Source organism: Nicotiana sylvestris, chromosome 8 (genome assembly GCF_000393655.2).
Source record: "Nicotiana sylvestris chromosome 8, ASM39365v2, whole genome shotgun sequence".
Taxonomy (NCBI): Eukaryota; Viridiplantae; Streptophyta; class Magnoliopsida; order Solanales; family Solanaceae; genus Nicotiana; species Nicotiana sylvestris.
The window spans coordinates 23,432,774-23,454,268 of NC_091064.1; the positions used below are offsets into that span (position 1 = coordinate 23,432,774).

The window sequence follows — 21,495 nt, forward strand, 5'->3', positions numbered from 1 at the left end:
AAGCCCAAGAAACTCCTAATCTCAGTCGTCGAAGTAGGACGAGGCCAACTCTGAACTGCCTCAATCTTTTTGGGATCCACCTTAATATCCTCGCCTGATACAACATGCCCCAAGAATGCCACAGAATCTAACCAAAACTCACACGTGGAGAACTTAGCATATATTTTTTGTTCCTACAAGGTCTGAAGCACCACCCTCAAATGCTGCTTGTGCTCCTCCATGCTACGTGAGTAAATCAAAATATCATCAATAAATATAATGAAAAATTAATCAATATAAGGCATGAACACTCTGTTGATCAAGTCCATAAATGCTGCTGGGGCATTAGTCAAGCCGAAAGACATCACAAGAAACTCATAATGGCCATATCTAGTATGGAAAGTAGTCATTGAAACATCTGAGTCCCGAATCTTCAACTGATAGTACCCCGATCTTAGAGAACACATTAGCACCGTGCAACTTGTCAAACAAATCATTAATACGCGGCAACGGGTTCTTGTTCTTAATGGTAACTTTGTTCAACTGGCGGTAGTCAATGCATATCCACATAGTCCCATCTTTCTTCTTCACAAATAACACTGGTGTACCCCAAAGTGATACACTTAGCCTGACGTACCCCTTTGCTAGCAACTTCTCAAGCTGTTCTTTCAACTCCTTTAATTTTTTCGGAGCCATACGATACGGTGGGATAGATATAGGCTGGGTACCTGGATGCAAGTCAATACAAAAATTGATATCACAATCTAGTTGCATCCTTGTAAGGTCAGAAGGAAACACATCGGAGAACTCCCGGACTACTAGTACTGAATCAATCGCCGGAGACTTTGTGGTATTATCTTGAATATAGGCTAGATAAGACAAACAACCCTTTTGGATCGTGTGTCGAGCCATCATAAAAGAGATAACCTGACTAGATGTACTAATAGACGAACCTTTCCACTCTAATCTAGGCAACTCTGCCATCGCTAAGATAACAGTCTTGGCATGGCAATCAAGGGTGAAGTGATATGGGGATAACCAGTCCATGCCCAGGATGACCTCAAAGTGGGTCATATCAAGAAACAAAAGATCCGCTCTAGTCTTGTAACCATAGAATGTGACCACATAGGACCGATAAATCTGATCCACAACAACATAATCGCATACAGGAATGGATACATAAATAGGAGTACCCAAGGACTCACGAGGAATATCTAGAAAATGAGCAAGCATATATGACACATATGAATAGGTAGACCCTAGATCAAAAAATACCGAATGCAAATAGAAATAATACTTATGATCACATCATATGAGGCCACTGCATCTGGTCTATTGGGAAAGCATAAAACCTAGTTGGAGTGCCAGCTAGCTAGCCTCTGCCTGACTGGACAGTAGCTGGTTGACCTCTCTGTGCCTAGCCTCCACCTTTGGAACGACCCTTACCCGCCTACCCTTCATCTCTAGGCGGACGGATGGCTGGTGCTGTAATCATGGGCTGATGACCCTGTTGCACTGCCGTACCCCGAAGTCTGGGGCAATTTCTCTTCATGTGACTAGGATCCCTGCACTCATAAAAACCTTTTTGAGCGGTGGAGTGCTGCCTTGATGGCCCGAATACTGATCGGAAGAACCTTGTAGAGTGCGTGGCGGTATGAACTCTCTGGCATGGTACTGAAATAGGCACTTGAAGAACCCTGATGACTGGAGTACCCACTGGAAGAATCCTGAATAGCTGGCGGGCGGTAATAACTCTCCGGTACAACATAGAAATAGGATTGTGCTGGAACAACTCGAGGAAGTGGTGGTGCTGAATATGGGGATCTTCTAGGCTGACCCTTTCCAAAATGACCTCTGCCCCCAACCGGGGCACCTCTGAACTCTCCATAAGAACGGGACCTCTTGTCCCGCTGCATATGCTCTCTACCCCTCTGACGGTAACCCTCAATCCTCCAAGCAACTTCAATTACTAACTGATAAGAAGTCCCCATCTCAACCTCCCAATCTATACTAGCCTGAACACTAGAGTGAAACCCGCTCCGCCTCAGTAGGAAATATCATATGTACATGGCGAGACAGCTCAGAGAATCTCGCCTCATAATCGGTCACTAACATCTGACCCTGCTCGAGCTACTCAAACTGACACCGCAACTCTCCCCTCTGGATGGGTTGGATATACCTATCCAAGAAAATCTGTGTAAACTGCTCCCAAGTCATAGGAGGAGAACCCACTGGTCTGCCAAGAAGACAAGACTACCATAATCTACGGGCCCTACCCTCTAACTGAAAGGTAGTGAAATCTACCCCGTAAGACTCTAAGTTGTGCAGTCTACGGGCTCTACTCATGTTTTGCAGTCTGTCCCTGCACCTGTCCATGAAGTCCTAGGGATCCTCATGTCGCTCACTCCCGAAGATAGGAGGGTAAAGCCTGGTCCATCTATCCATCTCTCAATTACAGCTGCAGCAACTGACTGAACTCTGCCCATGGGTAGTGTGCCCGGGGTATTGATATACAACAGCTGCATACCCAGAAGCTTGAGCAGTAGGGGTCTGTGCTCCCCCTCCCGCCTGAGATATGGCCAAGTCTGCTAGAAATAAACCAGCATGGGTCATAGAATCCATGAACTGTAGTATACGGCCCATGACCTCTTGGAAGCCTGGTGCTATCATGAAATTGACCAGAGTTGGCTCTGCTACGAGCACCTCGCCCTGCTCTTCAACAATGGGATCCTCCACTGGATTCGCTTGTGTTACAACTAGGGCAACTCTAGGACATCTCTAGGACATCCTCGTCCTCTACCTCGGGCTGGTGCCCTCCCCCAGCCTCAGCCTCAGCCTCTAGAAACAGGGAAGCAGCCCCTCCCAGGTCTGGAACGTCTACCGTACGCGTTCTCACCATCTGTGAGAGAATAAGAGGAAGAAACTTAGTACACCATATACTGCACTATAGAAGATGAATAAATAGGAGTTTCCTAATACCCTATAGCCTCTCAAAAATAAGTATGGACTTCTCCGCACTGATTCACAAGACATTATTCGGCCTAGCCATAACTTGTGAGACCTACGTGAACCTAGATCTCCGATATTATGTTGTCACAACCCAATTCCATTTTAGGTCGTGATGGCGCCCCAGCACCATTTCTATGCAAGCCAACAGTGAACAATCTAGTTGTTTCCCATTTTAAGAAGTTTTCCAAGTAAATAACGTTCCTTAATTTAATAGATTTAGCAAGAAATAGATTTCAAATTGATAAAATGAAAGAAGCTAAATGTATTTATGACCATAGGAATAAAACCAAAATCGCAAGTCTATTAGTGTGTGCCAAGATTTGGTGTTACAAATGTATGGGCTACTAGTAGAATATACAAAAGATTTCTACTCTATTGTCTGAAATAGAATAGACAGAAAATAAATCAAAAAAGAGACTACGACTTCTGCTGGACGGCTCGGAAGGGCAGCTCACCGTGTCATCTCGAACCAGAAGTAAAGCGTGCTCTCCAGACTTATAACCAGATGCACCTACCTCAGATTCTGCACATCAAGTGCAGATGTAGTGACGAGGGGACGACTTCGACTCATACTATGGGCCAAAAATATAATAATATGAAGTTCTAATTAAACATGGGATATAAAATGTTAATAGAACTCAGAGCAATAAAATAAGTAAAAAATCCTTTCATTTCAAGTAAGAGCCAAATCATTTCTCTCATCTAATCCTTTCACGTTTCAAGTCCATGAAATAATATTAGGTATAAAAGGGGTTCTAATACCTTTGCATATGAATTATGCCGAGGACGTATGGTCCGATCCAAATATACATATAAATATACTATGCACTACAGAGGGTTGAACGACCCAAACCATATATACATCAATTAACCTGCAAAGGCGAACGACCCGCTCCTATGAGAGCAGTAGAAATTTACCCCGCTCGCGGAATATACTTGCGAAGCGGTTGGACATAGATTTTTCAAATTATCATAATATCTCTCAATTATTTATCAAAATAAGAAATTCAACTAGGAACCTTTAAAATATTGAAATCCTCAATCTCCGCTTTAATCCAAACAATTAGTAAGCATAAACAAGTAACAATATCAACAAAACATGGTGTAAACCTCAATCTACCTGGACATAAGAATGAATAGTAGATACACACGGACTCTCGTCACTTCGTGAGTACGTATCCCCCAAAAATAGAAGTACATATTGTTAAGTTCACCTACGGGGTTAATTTCCCTCTTATAAGGTTAGATAAGAGACTTACCTCATCTCAAGGCCTGCTTCCCAGTCAAGAATGTGCTCACATCCTCAACTCGGTGCTGAATCACCCAAAACTAATCAAATAGTATATAAACTAATCAATACATGCTCAAAAGATCGTATTCCAACTATTAAAGAGGTTACCCAACCTCATGAATACATGCTCAAAAGATCGTATTCCAACCATTAAAATTCACCCCCATGCCCACATGCCCGGATTTCGGAAATATTTGAAGAAAGTTGTTATCCATAACCTCATGAACTAAAATATATGATTTTCACTAGATTCTATAACCATTTTTGTGGTAAAATCCCAATTTTATCAAAACCTAGGGTTTTCATCTAAACCCACAATTTCCACAAATTTTCATGTTAAATCTACCTATAATCTATGTATTAAACTCACATTAGGTAGAAATTACATACCTTCAAAATATAGGTTGAAATCCCCTTCTTTAAAGTTCTAAAATTGTGTAAGAGTGCAATAAATGAACACAAAAATGGCTTAAGTCCTGATTTTAAAACATACTGCCCAGCTGTCTTCTTCATCGCGAACGCGATAGGGGCCTCACAAATGCAGAGGCTGGCTTGGCTTACCATTCGCGAACGCGAGGGGTCCATCACGAACGTGAAGAATAACAACGGCCCCAATGTCTAGCCCAGGATCTTCTACGTGAATACAAGTCGCCTCATGCAAACACAAAGGTTACAAGTCCCAGATCTTCGTGAATGAGGACTAGCTATCGCGAACGCGTAGCATAAAAATCCTCCATCCCCAATTCCTTCATCGCGAACATGAGAGTCCTTCCGCATTCACTAAGAAGGAAACCAGAACTAGAACATTTTGTTTTTACAACATGGCTTCGAGCGGTCCAAAGCTCACCCGAGCCACTTGGGACCCCGTCCAAATACACCAACAAGTTTGCAAACGCGACGGACCTGCTCAAACTCTTGAAATGCTTAACTCTACAACGGAACTAAAAATCGCACCCTAAAACAACATTGAATCTAAATATGAACTTCAAGTTTTCAAATTGCTTCGAACGCACCGAATCATACTTAGACTACTCGGAATGACACCAAATTTGACGGGCAAGTCTTAAATCAGCATACGAAACTACTCCTTGTCTTAGAATTTCATTTGGACCTTGATATCATAAAAACCTACTCCAAACCAAATTTAAAGAACTTCCAAAACCTTCAAAGAACCAACTTTTGATATTATGCACCGAAACGCTCCTAAGTCATCCCAAACCCGATCTGAGTGTACGCCCAGGTCCAAAATTATCATACGAACCTATTGGAACCGTCAAATCCTGATTCCAAGGTCAGTTTCTCGAAATATTTACCGAAGTCAAACTTAGCCTTTTTAGCCAATCTTAAGGAACTAATTATTCCAACTTCAACCTGAACCCTTCTAAATCCCGAACTAACCATCCCTGCAAGTCATAAAACAGTAAAAGCACATACATGGAGTCTTATTTATGGGAACGAGGTTCTAAAAAGTAAAATGACCGATCGGGTCATTACAAATAAGAAGCAGAAGCAATCTTAGTATCAAAATCACATGTAATCTAGACAACTTGTACAAACGGGATTTCACGGATTACCTCTTGAAGCGTAAACAAGTCTCCTCTATCATGTGAGCCTCCAATTACATAGAAACTCAATAAAATCTCCACCATCAGCATGATAAATATTCGCGAACGTTCTACGGTCTTCTACTGTCTTACCCAAATAATATCTGAAAATAGCAATTTCATTTGGGCGAAATTTCAAGGAAAGTATGGCCGAAAATTTTGTCCACCATGTTGTTCCCCTCTAGGTGGAAAACCTTATGTATTTATAGCACAGATTTTAAGGGTTTAAACCCTTTCCCGAAACCTATTGGTTTTTTTTCACCAGGAAAAGGATTCCTTTATTTCCTACTATTTAGGCACAACAGGAACCACACAATTTAATTAACAAGGCTTCCAATTCTGGAATTAATTTGTAATTTTTGAAATTAATATGTACCATAATTAATTAAAAATTATTCCACTAAAAATTCGTAATTGCAATCCTTATTCAATTTCAAAATTCATCTATTAAATCTTATTTAACTCCTTATGTTAAGATTCAGATACTAATCAATTAAAATAAATTACAATTTAATTTATTGATTATTTCCTTTAGACTTTCGCTTAACTTATTTCATGTATCGGATATAAAATCCATCGGCATGACTTACACATAAAAACTTATAAGCTTTTATAAAGATGTATCGTCAATCTCTAAACCGAGACATGGATTCCATCAACTAACTATTATTTTGCCAATGTACTGTAAGGACGCGGAAATTTTTTGCTAAAGAAATTAAAGTTTCGTGGTGCCGAGGTAGATTAATTAGAAAGTTGAAGAAAACTTTTGATAGAACAGAGCATTTTTGAGGTCTACTATGCGGCTGCAGAATCACTCTGGGCGAACTTTGTATGATATTTGCGGTCAATTACCGCAAAATAGTTTCGTGGGCCGCACACCAATCGCAGAACCAACATGGAGATTTTTTGGAATAAAGTTTTCCGGTGCATTACGCAACCGCAGAACAGGTCTGCGAGCTGCAGAACAGCCGCAGATCCAACCCGAAGGTCCCAGTTTTGGAGCACCAATGGTGCGGTCGATTTCCGGATTGCAGAACTGTTATGTTGTTGCATATGCGATCATAGATCTTGATCGGGGCACCATTTTCTTTAATTTTATAACCCAATTCCATCTCGTTTTATTTAGCCCTAGAGGTAATTTTTGAGAGATTATCTAATATTTAATAGAGAAGGGAGAGCTATTCTATAGAGAGACAAGGGAGGTCCAAGAATTTCACTAATCAACTTGAGTCCAGCCGTGGAATTTCACCAAGAGGAACTTGTTAAGGCTCCTAAAAGGTAAGAATTTCTTTTCCCAATTCTATAATTACAGATTTTCGGTAATAAGGAGTGTGATTCATGTAGGTGGGAGTATTATTACACATGCATGTACCAATAAAGTTTGTGGGAAGATTGTTGAGTTCAAATACGAACATATTGGATTGTGAAGTGGTGGAAATCATGTAAAAAAACCTTGTAGCTAAATTGAACACCTAGTGTTTGATAAAATGCTCCAATGACCTGGACCATGAACTTCTTCCTAATTATGGTTCAATTTTGTTATGTTTTTAAATAGATTGAAGTTGCTAAAATTTTCGAAATATTGTAGTAATTTAAGAAAAGCTCAAGCAAGGTATGTTGGCTAAATTTTCTCTCTTAGAATCGAATTCTATAATGTCTGTATAAGTTTCAAGTATGGTTGACTTCGGAGTTTTAATTAAAGATCTGTCTTTTATCATTTGGAATTGATTCTGATAGCTTGTGTTGATTGTATCAAACTAATTATGATTAGATTCAAGCCATTTAGAGTTGGATAATCGAAGAAAAGGTCTACTATTGGATTGAGACAGCGTGATTTGAGGTAAGTGACTTGTCTAATCTTGTATGGGGAAAATTTCCCTTAGGATTTGTATTGATATGGTAATTGTGATGTGTTAAAATTCGTGTACACAAGGTGATGAATGTGTACACAGGCTAAATATAGAGAATTCTAACTTTAAATTATGTAGATCCCTGTCGCATATTAATTGAAATGTTGTATCATGTTATATTCATCATCGTTATTCTATTTTTCACATGTCCTACCCGCTTTACCTGTTTCCTGCTAATCGCTTTACCTGTTTAGTTAAAGTTTTGTTTTTTTCATTCTGTGTTCATTATTTGAAAGTTGAATTCCTTAATTGAGTTGTTAAATTATGAAATATTTATTATTGAAATTGGTATTAAATTGTTAAGGTCGTAAGTCATGGTGAAATAAAAGTGTTAAATTATCAAATATTATTTTATTGAGTTGTTCACTCCCGAATCTTTGTTGAGAATTTTGTATATATTTGATTGAGTAATGAGCTCCTTATTGTGGAAAATAATGTTGTTGTTAATTTATTTGACAAGTAGAAATATTTGGGAACTTGAGGTGCAATTTATTATATATTGTGATATTGATACCCATGCGGTGGTATAAGGTTAGGTTGTTGAAACGCATGCGGTGAGATACAGTTAGCTTGATACGTGTGGCTAGTAGGGGAACTACTAGAAGCAATGCATTGTAATACAGTGAGCTAAAATGCGGGATGTTATTTCGGGAAAAATGATTTTTAAAACTAAATGTAAAGGCTCCCCCGGTGATATAAGAAAAAGATTGTGAATTTATTTATGATCCGGGACTAGGATGTGGTACTTCGAGAGTTCCCTTGTTGATATGTTTTAATTATTTGTTTATTTACGATTTGGGACTACGAGGTGGTACCTCGGGAGTGCCTTGTTGATATTTTTTATAGGTGTACTTGTCTTGATTGCTTTTTCTTTCCCTAAATATGTAAATTGCTATTTTCTTCCGTAATGTACTATTTACTCTTATTTGTAGTTAAATGGTGGCATACTCTTTACTTGCTTCACTTCCGTGGTGCAATTTTCCCCTTTGAGTATTGACAAATAAAATTGAGGTTTTCATTCCATGTACTGCACATTATGTTCTGCAGCTGTGCCCACTGAGTTAGTCTTCCCCACAATTTTCTAGCATAATTACATTCAGCAGACAGGTGGTCTCTTTTGTCGGGAATAAATTGGCATAGTACACAAGTATTATTGACATTAAGTCCCCATTTCTTAAGTATGTCCACAGTCAATAATCTCCCTTGACACTGTAGCCACATAGTGAAAATAGCTTTTGGTCTAGCAGCATTCTGACATATTAAACTCCTCCAGCTAGTTTTTGGGTAGGTTGGTATCGGTTGGAGATAAATTTGTTTTATTGCACTATTCTTAGCATCCAGTGGTCTTTGAAGTTGATGGATAATATCCCTTATTTCCAAGATTTTTCTCACCATCCAGCTTGCAGTCTTTGGTGCATGCGTGATTTCATGGTTCTGCTCTATGATGTAAAAGGCATGTATCCATTTGATACATAGCTTGTCTTGTTTGTGAGACAAGTCCCAGTATATTTTGGCAATAGCAACATCATTCCACACCTGTAGGCGGCTCAGATTCCGGCATCCCATAGACCTAGGTAAGCAACCTTTGTCCTAAGCAATGATAGTTGTTTTTGTAATTTCATCCCCCCAAACCACATGTAACTTATACAATAAGCTTCAATCACTTTAATCACTTTAGCTGGCAAAGGGAAGAGTTGAGCCCGGTAGGATTGGATTCCAAATAGTACTGTCTGTATTAGTTGTACCCTTCCCGCATAGGATAACTTTTTTGTTGTCCATGAGGTTATTTTTGCCAATATTTTGTTGATGGATGGTTTGCATTGTATCATAGTCAAGTTCTTAGTGTCCATTAGTACCCCCAAATATTTAAAGGGAAGTTGTCATTGAGAGTAACCCAGCAAATGAAAAACTTCTTCTGTAACTTTGTTTTCCATTCCTCCATAGTAGACAGCACTTTTTGCTAAATTAGCTTGTAGTCGAGATACAACTGAGAATGTTATAAAACAAGCATGCAGTCTCTTCACTGACTCTGTCTCCTCTGGAAAATATCAGTAAATCATTAGCATAGCTCATATGAGTAATATGTAGTTTTCCACATCTAGGATGATATTTGAATCTTCTATCCTGTTTCAGTTCGTTGAGAAGTCTGCTCAGATACTCTATAGCAATTTCAAAGAGGAAAGGGATAATGGATCTCTTTGCCTCAGACCTTTAGCAGCATTGAAAGGTTCTATTGTTTCCCCATTAAGCAAGATAGTGTAATTGACTGTTCTGACACATGTCATTAACCATTTTATGAACCTGTCAGCAAAAGCCAATACTTCCAAAACATGTTCAAGGTATGCCCATTCTACAAAATCATTAGCTTTTTGTAGGTCCACCTTGATCATGCATCTAGCGGAGATATATTTCTTGCTATATGATTTGACCAACTAACGAGCCAAAATAATGTTGTCAGTTATTCTTTTCCTTGGGATGAAGCCTGCTTGCTTCTCTGATATTATGTAGCTCATGAATTTTTGAAGTCTCCCAGCCAGGACTTTAGCAATTAGTTTGTACAACATTGTGCAACTGGCTATTAATCTATAATGTTTCACATTATTTGGATTTGCAATATTCGGCAGCAAATTTAGTGTAGTGCAATTAATGGCTTTGTAGAGGACACCAGTGGTGAAGAACTCTTTCACTGCCTCACACACCTCTTTCTTGATGACATGCCAGGATTTTTTTAAAAATACAGCATTAAATCCATCAATTCCAGGAGGTTTGTGATTTCCAATTGAGCATAGAGCTTATATATTTCGGTATCAGTTACTGTGGCACATAATTATAACTGTTGACGATGTGACAGTCTAGGTCCATTTCTCATCACCAGCATGTTGACTCTAGGTAATGTAGTGGCAGCTGATGCCATCATGGATCTATAAAAATTTATCAAACTCTATTTTGATAGCTTTGAGATATTGTAATTTCATTCCTACCCAAGAAGTGATTTCCAGAATTTGCTTCTGATGTTGTTTTTCTTTCATCACAATTTTAAAGTATTTTGTGTTTGAATCTCCCAGCTTAATCCGTGTAACTCTAGATTTCTGTTGCATTGCACTTTCTTCTATCAATGACCACTTTTCTAGTTGTTGCAGGCACACCTTCTCTTGATCAGCCAATGAATCAGAATAATTATTTTGCATTTCTTGTTGGAATTCTTTCAGTGTGACCCTAGCTTTGGAGATTTTCTTAGCAACTTCTTTGAACTCCATAGAATTGAGTTGTTTGAAAGCAGGTTTCAAGTGCTTCAGTTTTAGCCATACACTTTTCATTTTCCCTCCATTTTCAATTTTTGACCACCCTTCTTCAATAATCTGCCTGAACTTTATGTGATTTGTCCATATGTTGAAGAACATAAAAGGTACTTTGATCTTGTTTTTGGGGGGTCTAAATGGTATTAATATGGGCATATAATCTGAAATAAAGGGCTCTACAAATAAAGTTGTTAGATGTCCATATTGTACCATCCATTCATCATTTGGTATTGCTCTATCCAGTTTGCTACAAACTCTGTTTTATCCTTATTTTTTATTAGTCCATGTGTAATAGTCACCTCTCCATCGAATTTCATTGAGTAGTAAGTTGTTGTAACAATTTGTAAAATCTTGTAATTCTGCTAATGTAACTAGAGATCCTTGTCTATCTTGGAGATATAAAATAGCATTAAAATCCCCACATAAGAGCCAAGGAGTGTTTTCTCTAGGAGCCAGACCTTGTAAGTCATCCCAGAGTTCTTTTCTCTGGTCAAATGTATTAAAGCCATAGACAGTTGTAAGTAAACAACTCATTCCATTATGCTTACAAGTGACATGGCATTGAATTAGTTGAGCTATCTCTTTAACAAGTTGAATAGCATACATTTTTTGATCCCAGACCACCCATATTCTACCGTTGTTTGCATCTTTGCAGTTAGAAAACCTTTCCCAGTTAGGAGCCACCTTGCTAGCTATACGTTTAATAAATCTCGACTTTTAATAAATTAAAATAATAGTAATAATATACATAAATAATAATAATTATATCAAGATTAAGAGTATAAGTACATTTAATGGCTAGAGAGTTTATTTTATTAAGTCGGTATAAAATACCATTTTCTATTTGGTCCGTTTAATACGTACAAAATATACTAGCACAAGAAGTTGAAAATAAACCATTTCAAGATAAATTATATTTAATCTTATTCTACAATCATCCATGATTGTTTGTCCAATTCCATCGTTATATTGTGAACTCAAACTTTATACTTATAAGAACCGATGATTTAATCTTTCGTGTATAAGTTAAACTCTATGCACTAAATAATCTACTATATAGGCAAAGAAAATATTCTAATATATGATCTATTTAGAATTTTATTAAAATTGAATAAATAATTATTTCATAATAAATGCTATATCTAAACCAAACCCATGGTCAATAGTATACATCTCAACAATCTCCCACATAGACTTTTAACCATGACAATTGTAAGAATATACTATATCCAAACACATGGTTAATAGTATATGCCCCAACAATCTCCCACTTAGACTCTTAACCATGAATCTACAGCTTTCTTGGGCATTCTTTTTACATGACTATTAAAAGTCTTCACCATGTACGGTTTTGTTAAAGAATCTTGCCAAGTTATTTTCTGATACAATCTTTGTCCAGTATTTTTTTGTTCTCACTATCTAGTTTGGTATTAAACTATTCAGGGATCCTGTTACTAAAACTATCCCAAGAGTGTATACCGAGCTATGATTTTCCTTAGCATTCTTCCACTACGACGAAGTATTACTAATATTACCTCCATTACCTTACGTTATTGAAATATTAGTGACTTCTTACTATAGTATTAATGTTCTCCCAATACTTAAATGCAATGGAACGTCAATTCCAATGTGTGGGTTTTACTATTCTCGAATATTTAGTTATTTCTTTGCCAAGTTACTATAAAAATAGTTTACATCTAGGAACATGGTTCATTAAACAATCCTTAGCTAGAAAAATGCATTTGTTTTAACAATTGCCTTATTTTCTTTAGGACAATAAAATAAGCCTCCACTCGTTTTCTTGAATATTCAATAAACATGCACCTACCTATTCTTAGTTCGACCATACATATTCACTTTCTCTTTCAGCATATGTGTTGGACAATCCTATATCTGAACATGCCGCAGACTGTGCTTACATTCAGTCCACAGTTCTATAGATGTCAAAGGTACTAACTTAGAAGAAACTGAATTCAGAATGCAATTTTCAATTTCTAGGAATATTCCTAAAATGAACATAGCGAATCCGAATAACACTTCATTAAAATAGACTTATTTCTTCTTTCTACCACACCACTCGATTATGGAGTTTCTGGTGTAGACAATTGAGATGTAATCCCTTGTTATGATAAGTAACAAAATAACTCTTTAGAGAGGTGCTCACCACTACAATTATATTGCAGTAACTTAGTATGTTTCCTTGGTGCTTCTCCATTTCAAGTCTTAAAAACCTTGAATTTCTCAGATTATTTAGACTTACGGTGCATTAGATGTAATGAACCGACCAGTCATTTTGCTAGTTCCCCTAAATAAGACTTCTCGTATGTGGTTTTACTATTTTATGACTTGCGGGAATGGTTAGTTCGAGATTTGGAAGGGTTCGGGTCGAGATCGCAACACTTGGTTCCTTAAGGTTGGCTAAAAAGTCTAGGTTTTATTTCCATCAATGTTTTGAGAAAATGACTTTGGAATCGGGATTTGACGGTTCTAATAGGTTCGTATGATGATTTTGGACTTGGGCATATGTTCTGATCATGTTTTGGATGACCTAGGAGCGTTTCAGCGCCGAATAGTGAAAGTTGGCATTTTGAGTGAATTTTATAAGTTTGGGTTGAAGTGGATTTTTATATTATAGATGTCCATTTGGGATTCCGAGCCTGGGAATGTCTATGTATGGTGATTTTGGACTTAGGTTCGCGTCCCAAAGTGGATTTGGAGGTCCGTTGGTCGTTTGGGGATCAATTGGCAAAAGTTGGAAATTTGAAGTTTTTGGAAAGTTTGACCGAGGTTGACCTTTTGATATCGGGTTCGAATTCCTGTCCCGGAAGTTGGAGTAGGCCCATAATGTCATTTAAGACTTGCACACTAAATTTGGCGTCATTCCGAATTGATTTGATAGGAATCGGATGAACATAAGTATTTTTTAGAAGTTTTTGAGTTCATGAGTAATCCATGCATTTTAGCGTCTGGTTCGTGGTTTTTTAATGTTATTTAAGTGATTCGATCACGTGAGCGAGTTCGTATGATATTTTTAGACTTGTGTAGATATTTGGTGTGGATCCCCTAAGGCTCGGGTGAGTTTCAGACATGTTCGGAAGAATGAGAAAGCTTATGTTTTTTTTTGTGTTTCTTGTTGGTCTTGTAAGTATCGCAAATGTGAGAATTGGTTTGCATGCTTGAACCTCGAATTTTCGAGAAAGGCTTCGCAATTGTGACGAAGCATGATTTGGGCATAGCTTGAATTTTCGAGATTCCAGTCGCATTTGCAACCTTGACAGAGTTCGCATTTGCGACCTTGGTAAAGGGAGCACAGATTTGCATTTGCGATGATTTTTTCTCATTTGCAAACCAGGTGTCGAAAATACGACATCTGCGACTTGTGTACAACTCTATTAAATATGGAATTTAGGCCATTTAGCTCATTTTCTTTTATCTCTTGGGCGATTTTTTGAGCTCTAGGAATAGGGTTTTCAAGTAGAACTTTGAGGTAAGTAATTTCTACCCAACATGAGTTAAATACCTAGATTAGGGGTAGATTAACATGTAAAAAATTTGGTGAAATCAAGGGTTTAGATGAAAAACCTTGGTTTTGGATAAAAATTGGATTTGACCACAAAAATGGTTATGGAATTTGGTGAAAATCACATATTTGAGTTCATGAGGTTAGGAGTAACAATTTTCGTCGGAAATTTCCAGAATCTGGGCATGTGGTGCGGGGGTAATTTTGGAAATTCTTCAATTGGGGTTGCGTGATCACTTTAATAGTTAGGATGTGAACGTTAAAGGGTTTAAAGCATGATTTTGGACCAAAACGTAAGCTTGAGGCAAGGTAAGTCACTTTTCTAACCTTGTAAAAGGGAATTAACCCAATAGACGAACTTAATTAATATCTGCTTCTAATTGTGGGGGCTACGAGGTGACGAGAGTCCGTACGTTGCTATTATTTATGCCTATGTCCGGGTAAATTTAGGTTTACACCATGCTTTGTTGATACCTTTATTTGATTATGCTTACTATTTTCCTTGAATAGATCTAAGGTTGAGGATTTCAATATTTTTAAAAGTTTCTAGTTGAATTTATTATTTTGGAAAGAATTGAAGGATATTATGATAACTTGATAAATCTATGTTCAACTGCGTTGCAAATATATTCCATGAGCGGGGTAAATTGCCACTACTCTCATGGGAGTGGGTTGTTTGCCTTGGCTGGTTAATAGATGCATCTATGGTTCGTGTCGTTCGAATCTCGATAGTACACACAATATATGTATTTGAATATTTGGATCGGGCCGTACGTCCTCGGCGTAATTCATGCGTAATAATACTAGAAGCCCTATTATATTTTACACTGTCACACCTCCTTTTTCCGCCCCGCGAGGGTTGAAGGAGTTTTTCCAATTAAAGGACAATCGAAACGGGATTTGTTTATTTATTTCAGAGTCGGCACTTGGGAGATTTAGGGTGTCCCAAGTCACCAATTTAATCTCGAATCGAGGAAAAGAATGACTCTGTATTACAGTCTACGTACCAGAAATCCGGATAAGGAATTCTATTGACTCGGGAGAAGGTGTTAGGCATTCCCGAGTTCCGTGGTTCTAGCACGGTCGCTCAACTGTCATATTCGGCTTGTTTATCTTATTTTATACAATTATGTGCTCATGTGCAAGTTTTAACTCTTTACCGCTTTTATTATTATATTTTAAAAGAATGTGAACATCGTTTAAAAACATGTCTTTGGATTGCGTCACATGAAATGCACCCGCAATCCGGAACACATTTTTATTCAATGTTTTGGGATTTTGATTTGGGTCGCATGAAAAGCACACCCGAGTTTAAGAAGGTAAGATTATTAAAATGCGCGCCTAAAACGATTAACGTATTTATTATTTTTGGGTAAGGCCGTGGAGTTCGCTAAGCGGCCGATCCCGAGTTCTAAGTAATTAACACATACATTTTGGCGAGGCTCTTCTCATTTTTATTTAAAAGGATAAACCTATAGTGACTACATTTTTTCTATTAAGTTTGTCTCTAAAATAAAAGAAAATCTTTCAATTAATTACATGCTGAAAAAGACGTAACTTATTAGTTATTATTTTACGGCTAATGCAAATGGAAAATTGCAATCGAGTTTGTACAAAGAGAGATTGCTTTCGTTCTATATTCTAATTGTTAATAACACTAGAACATGAGATTGACACACAATAACATCAAAACAAATTAACTATTCTTTGATTAATTTAAACTAACATTATTAGATGAAGGAGTTATTATACATATGCAACCCCATTACTCATTAATCAATCAACTACATTTGTATACAAAGAAAGAAAAATTCTATTCAAACACAAATCTAAACAGGAGGAATTCAACAGGAGCAAAGCCTGGTCAATATTTCATTTCGCCTCAAGCCAAGAGTGTACAAATGTGTACCTGGAAATGGCAATACAAGAAGAAGAGAAGTAGGAGTCAGCAACAGTAATAACACAGCAACGCAACAACAACCCAACAGCAGCAATTCGAACCAGATTCAAGGCCCAGAAAAATTTGAAGAAAACCAAACAAGCTCAATAGAACAAACCCAAAAGTTTGTAAACAAACTAAACAGCAACAACCCACGTGTGTATTAAAACCCGAAACTAAACTCTTTTCTCACTTTGTTTTTGTTTTCTCTTTTTAAACTCTCTAACACTCTTGGGATTTTCAGAATGTCTTCCTAAAATGTTCTCTCCAAAAATCTCTCTCTAAGTAAGTCTTTCAAGTTCAAGGGTTCCCCCTAATAATGTGTCAAATGACTCTATTTATAACAAGACTCTTGTCTTGAATCCCCAAACTGAAATATTCCCCCAATTGCATGCTTTGTCCCCGCTACTTAATGTTTTCTTTATTTTAAACTCTTGTCCCCCATGCCCACATGTTTTGTCCCCCACTATATTAAATAAATATATCAACCCCACCCCATTACATCTTGTCCCTCATGCTTAACATAAATAATTACATTATCCCCCCCCCCACTTCATTATGTCTTGTCCCCCACTATATTAAACAATTATATCAACCTCCACTAATTCAAGTCTTGTCCCCCACAATGTATTATTTTAATATTGTTAGTGCCTAGTGGACAAAGCATTCAGATTAAATAATTGTTCAAATGTTCAATTCCAAAAATACCCCTCCGACCTTACTGAAATTACCATTTTACCCCTGAACGTACTGCCATTTACCAAACTACCCCATCAGCTATAACAATCACCTAATCAATCTCAACCAAAATACAGCAAATATGACCAATTTCTAAACAAATTCAACAACAAATCTCATGAACACAGATGAATCATACAGCTTCAAATTAATGGGAATAAATTAACCATATTAGGAACCAATCCTCGTTAACTTAGACCAAAAATGGATGAGCAAGGAGACAACAATATTAACAACAAAAATAAACTGGAACAAGATGAATCACAATTAACGGAAATGAAATGCAAACTGAAATCATATGATGAACAACAAAAACAGGAATTATTTTGACTGAACAATTTTTAACAACACTCCTACTTTCAGATTTAGCAAACATAACAACTGATCATAACAAGCAAATAGATTCAAATCACTAAACTTCAATAAACAATTGAACTTCAAATTAAATCTAACAACATCATAACAAAGATGAATGATTCAAACTAAAATAAACACTCGACATTATGAACACACTTGAAAAATTCAAAAGCAACAAACTTAAAAAAAATACATGAACACAAATTTTCTCCAATACAAATAAAGAACCTGGGTTCGAATGGCAACCTCGACGCGCTGTGTATGAACTGTTTCGACAAACCCCGACCAAAGCTCGAACAAACGAGATAGTTGAGTCTCATTGTTGAACCAACTGCTCGACGAGGCAGCATGGAAGGTGAGATGTTTGGGTCTGCTGGAGATCGACGAGGAAGTAACAGCCTTGGTGCTCGCGAAGAAGAGAAGGAGGGGAGGTGGCTGGTTTGTTTGGTCATGTATGGACGTGAGGGTGGCGATGGGGTTTGGTTTCGAACCAGCTGCTCGACGAGGCTGCAGCAGGAGAAGCAGAAGCAGCTTGGTTTCAGAGCAAAGGCGACGAGGCAGCAGCATAAGCAGTAGAAGAGAGGCGTTAGGGGCATCGACCAATAGCCATGGGATTTGTTTGGACGTGATGGAGCTATTGGGAAACGACTGAAGAAGATGAAGCACAGTAATGCCATTTTGCTATTGAACAACGAAGATGCAGATCTTTGTGAAAACCCTGACGGGTAAGACCATCACCCTTGAGGTCGAATCCTCCGACACAATCGACAACGTGAAGGCAAGGAAGCTACAGGACGGAGCTAACGTGACGACGACGAAGCAACAGTCTTGAAGAAGCCATAGATGTCGAGCTCAAGCTCGACGACAGATAAGACGAAGTAGTGGCAGAGGGGTCGTTTGGTGTGGCTATGTAGGTTTGATGACGGGGGAAAGAGCAGTCGATGGAGGGGTTGTGCGTGTGTGTGAAGGTGAGCAGCCATGGTTGGCTAGGGTTTGGGGTGAAGGTTTTTTGGAGAAGAAGAGAGGGGGTGGCGGATGGGTTTAGTTTAGGTTTTGTGGTTTTTTCTTTTTTTATTTTGTTTTGTAAAGTGTAAGGTAGGAAGATAGGGGAGTTGGGTATTTGGGTTATGGACTGGGTCGACCTGGTTTGAAGTGGACCGGGTCAAGGGGAAGGTTGGGTATTTTTTGGGCTTGTGGCTTGAATTTGAAGAAGAGCCCAATTCCGATTTTCTTTATATTTTTGCTCTCTTTTCTTCTTTTATTTTTCTAAAACTAAATTCTAAAAATCCTTAAATTATTATATAGAACTAAATTAATTTATAAAAGCGCAAATTAATTCCCAATAACAATTAACACACAATTAAGTAATAATTAAGCATAAAATTGTACTATTGGACATTAAATGCTAAAAATGCAAACAATGCATATTTTTGTAATTTTCATTCTTGTAAAACAAGCTTAATTATTCCTAATGTAGAATTAAATCCTAAATGCAAATGAGACATATTTTTGTATTTTTTTATTAATTTAACAAATAAACATGCACAGACAAATTCAAATAATTATCCAAAATGCCACAAAAATTCTCAAAATTGCGCACCAAGGAAAATCGTTTTATTTTAAATTTTTTGGGAGTAATTCTTTCATAGGGCAAAAATCACGTGCTTACAGCTGCCCCTCTTTGCCCGAAGATACGAAGGGTTTTCGTGCAAAGATAAAGTGAGTGCTTTTTGCCCATCCGAGTACTCCGTGTGAAGTATTTTTGAAAAAGATTTAACCGAACCTTTGCTTCAAAGGTTTCCTACATATCCCTAGCTAAAGAGGAATTAGGTTAATGTAGTTCGGGAAGTTTTGGTAGCTGGGACTACCGTGGGACTGCAATGTTACTGCTGTTGCATGCTATTACCACTGCTTACCGATCTCCTTGTTACACCGTGCTTAAAAGAAAACAAGAAGCTAGGCTAGACTACGGATCATAAGATCTCATCTATCTTCAACTTGTTCTTGTTTCCTTGCTTTCTTGTCGGCTTGTGTTTTTTCCGGTGCTTTTCTTCCGAGAATTTGGGGATGACACTGGCCTTTTGCTTTTCTGAATACCAGTTTTCATCATTTTGTTCGGTCCGCTGGGGATATGGCTTTCTTCATTAAGCTTTTCGGCGGTTCCTCTAGGGATACGGCTTTCTTCATCATATTTGTTATGCTGGGCATAATTTAATGTTCACAGGCCACTTCTTTCAAGACGCGTCTTTTCTTCCTTTTGACTCATGCGCTTGAATTTTGTGCTGGGACCTCTTGTTGCAACCTTCTGCTTTCCGGTGGTGGGGATTTTTATTGTTTCCTGCTGGGATTCCTGTTGTAACCTTCTGCCTTCTGGTGGGTTACTGATTTCAAGATCTGCAGTATGAGACTGAAGAGTATTCCTCTCGTTATACAGGTGGGCACCTGAGACATGAAATGTAAAGACTGAAAAGTATTCCTCTCGTTAAACATGTGGGCGCCTGAGAACATGAAAAGACAGAAATGTATTCCCGCATTATACTGGTGGGCGACCTAGAAATGAAATGAAAAGACAGAAATGTATTCCCGCATTATACTGGTGGGAGACCTAGAACATGAAATGAAAAGACAGAAATGTATTCCCGCATTATACTAGTGGGCGACCTAGAACATGACATGAAAAGACAGAAATGTATTCCCGCATTATACTGGTGGGCGACCTAGAACATGAAATGAAAACAGAAATGTATGCGCGCATTATACTGGTGGGCGACCTAGGACATGAAATGAAAAGACAGAAATCTATTCTCGCATTATACTGCTGGGCGACCTAGAGCATGAAATGAAAAGACAGAAATGTATTCCCGCATTATACTGGTGGGCGACCTAGAACATAAAATGAAAACAGAAATGTATGCCCGCATTATACTGGTGGGCGACCTAGGACATGAAATGAAATGACAGAAATGTATTCCCGCATTATACTGGTGGGCAACCTAGAACATGAAATGAAAAGACAGAAATGTATTCCCGCATTATACTGGTGGGCGACCTAGAACATGAAATGAAAACAGAAATGTATGCCCGCATTATACTGGTGGACGACCTAGGACATGAAATGAAAAGACAGAAATGTATTCCCGCATTATACTAGTGGGCGACCTAGAACATGAAATGAAAAGACAGAAATGTATTCCTGCATTATACTGGTGGGCGACCTAGGACATGAAATGAAAAGACAGAAATATATTCCCACATTATACTGGTGGGAAACCTAGAACATGAAATGAAAAGACAGAAATGTATTCCCGCATTATACTGGTGGGCGACCTAGAACATGAAATGAATACAGAAATGTATGCCCGCATTATACTGGTGGGTGACCTAGAACATGAAATAAAAAGACAGAAAGGTATTCCTCTCGTTATACAGGTGGGCGTCTGTCTTCAACAACAACTTTGAAAATAAAATGCTATTTGAGGGCGGATGAACCCAACATATCCTATTTGAGGGCGGATGAATCCAACATATCCTATATGAGGGCGGATGAACCCAACATATCCTATTTGAGGGCGGATGAACCCAACATATCCTATTTGAGGGCGGATGAACCCAACATATCCTATTTGAGGGCGGATGAACCCAACATATCCTATTTGAGGGCGGATGAACCCAACATATCCTATTTGAGGGCGGATGAACCCAACATATCCTATTCGAGGGCGGATGAACCCAACATATCCTATTCGATGGCGGATGAACCCCACATATCCTATTTGAGGGCGGATGAATGCAACATATCCTATTCGAGGGCGGATGAATCCAACATATCCTATTTGAGGGCGGATGAAC

At 38.1% G+C, this 21,495-nt stretch overlaps 1 protein-coding gene across 1 annotated transcript; it reads right to left on the reverse strand.

Moving 5' to 3' along the window:
• Positions 1–2,746: 2,746 nt before the first annotated feature.
• LOC138874789 (uncharacterized) lies at positions 2,747–11,698 on the reverse strand. Its single transcript, XM_070153574.1, has 8 exons — positions 11,392–11,698; positions 10,775–11,253; positions 10,231–10,498; positions 10,003–10,143; positions 9,688–9,831; positions 5,593–5,682; positions 3,444–3,511; positions 2,747–2,878 (listed from the first exon to the last, which is right to left on the reverse strand). The coding sequence occupies exons 1-8, from the start codon at positions 11,696–11,698 to the stop codon at positions 2,747–2,749; spliced, it is 1,629 nt and encodes a 542-aa protein (XP_070009675.1).
• Positions 11,699–21,495: the final 9,797 nt, after the last annotated feature.

Bases quoted from the DNA above. Each gene is read 5' to 3' on its own strand.
- LOC138874789 (XM_070153574.1), bottom strand. From the start codon at position 11,698: ATGTATGCTATTCAACTTGTTAAAGAGATAGCTCAACTAATTCAATGC. The intron at 11,254-11,391 runs GTGACTATTACA...CCTTTATTTCAG, and splicing joins CAATGAAATTCGATGGAGAG to ATTATATGCCCATATTAATA. The intron at 5,683-9,687 runs GTTACTCTCAAT...TATGACTTGCAG, and splicing joins AGAAGTTTTTCATTTGCTGG to GGATGGTTAGTTCGGGATTT.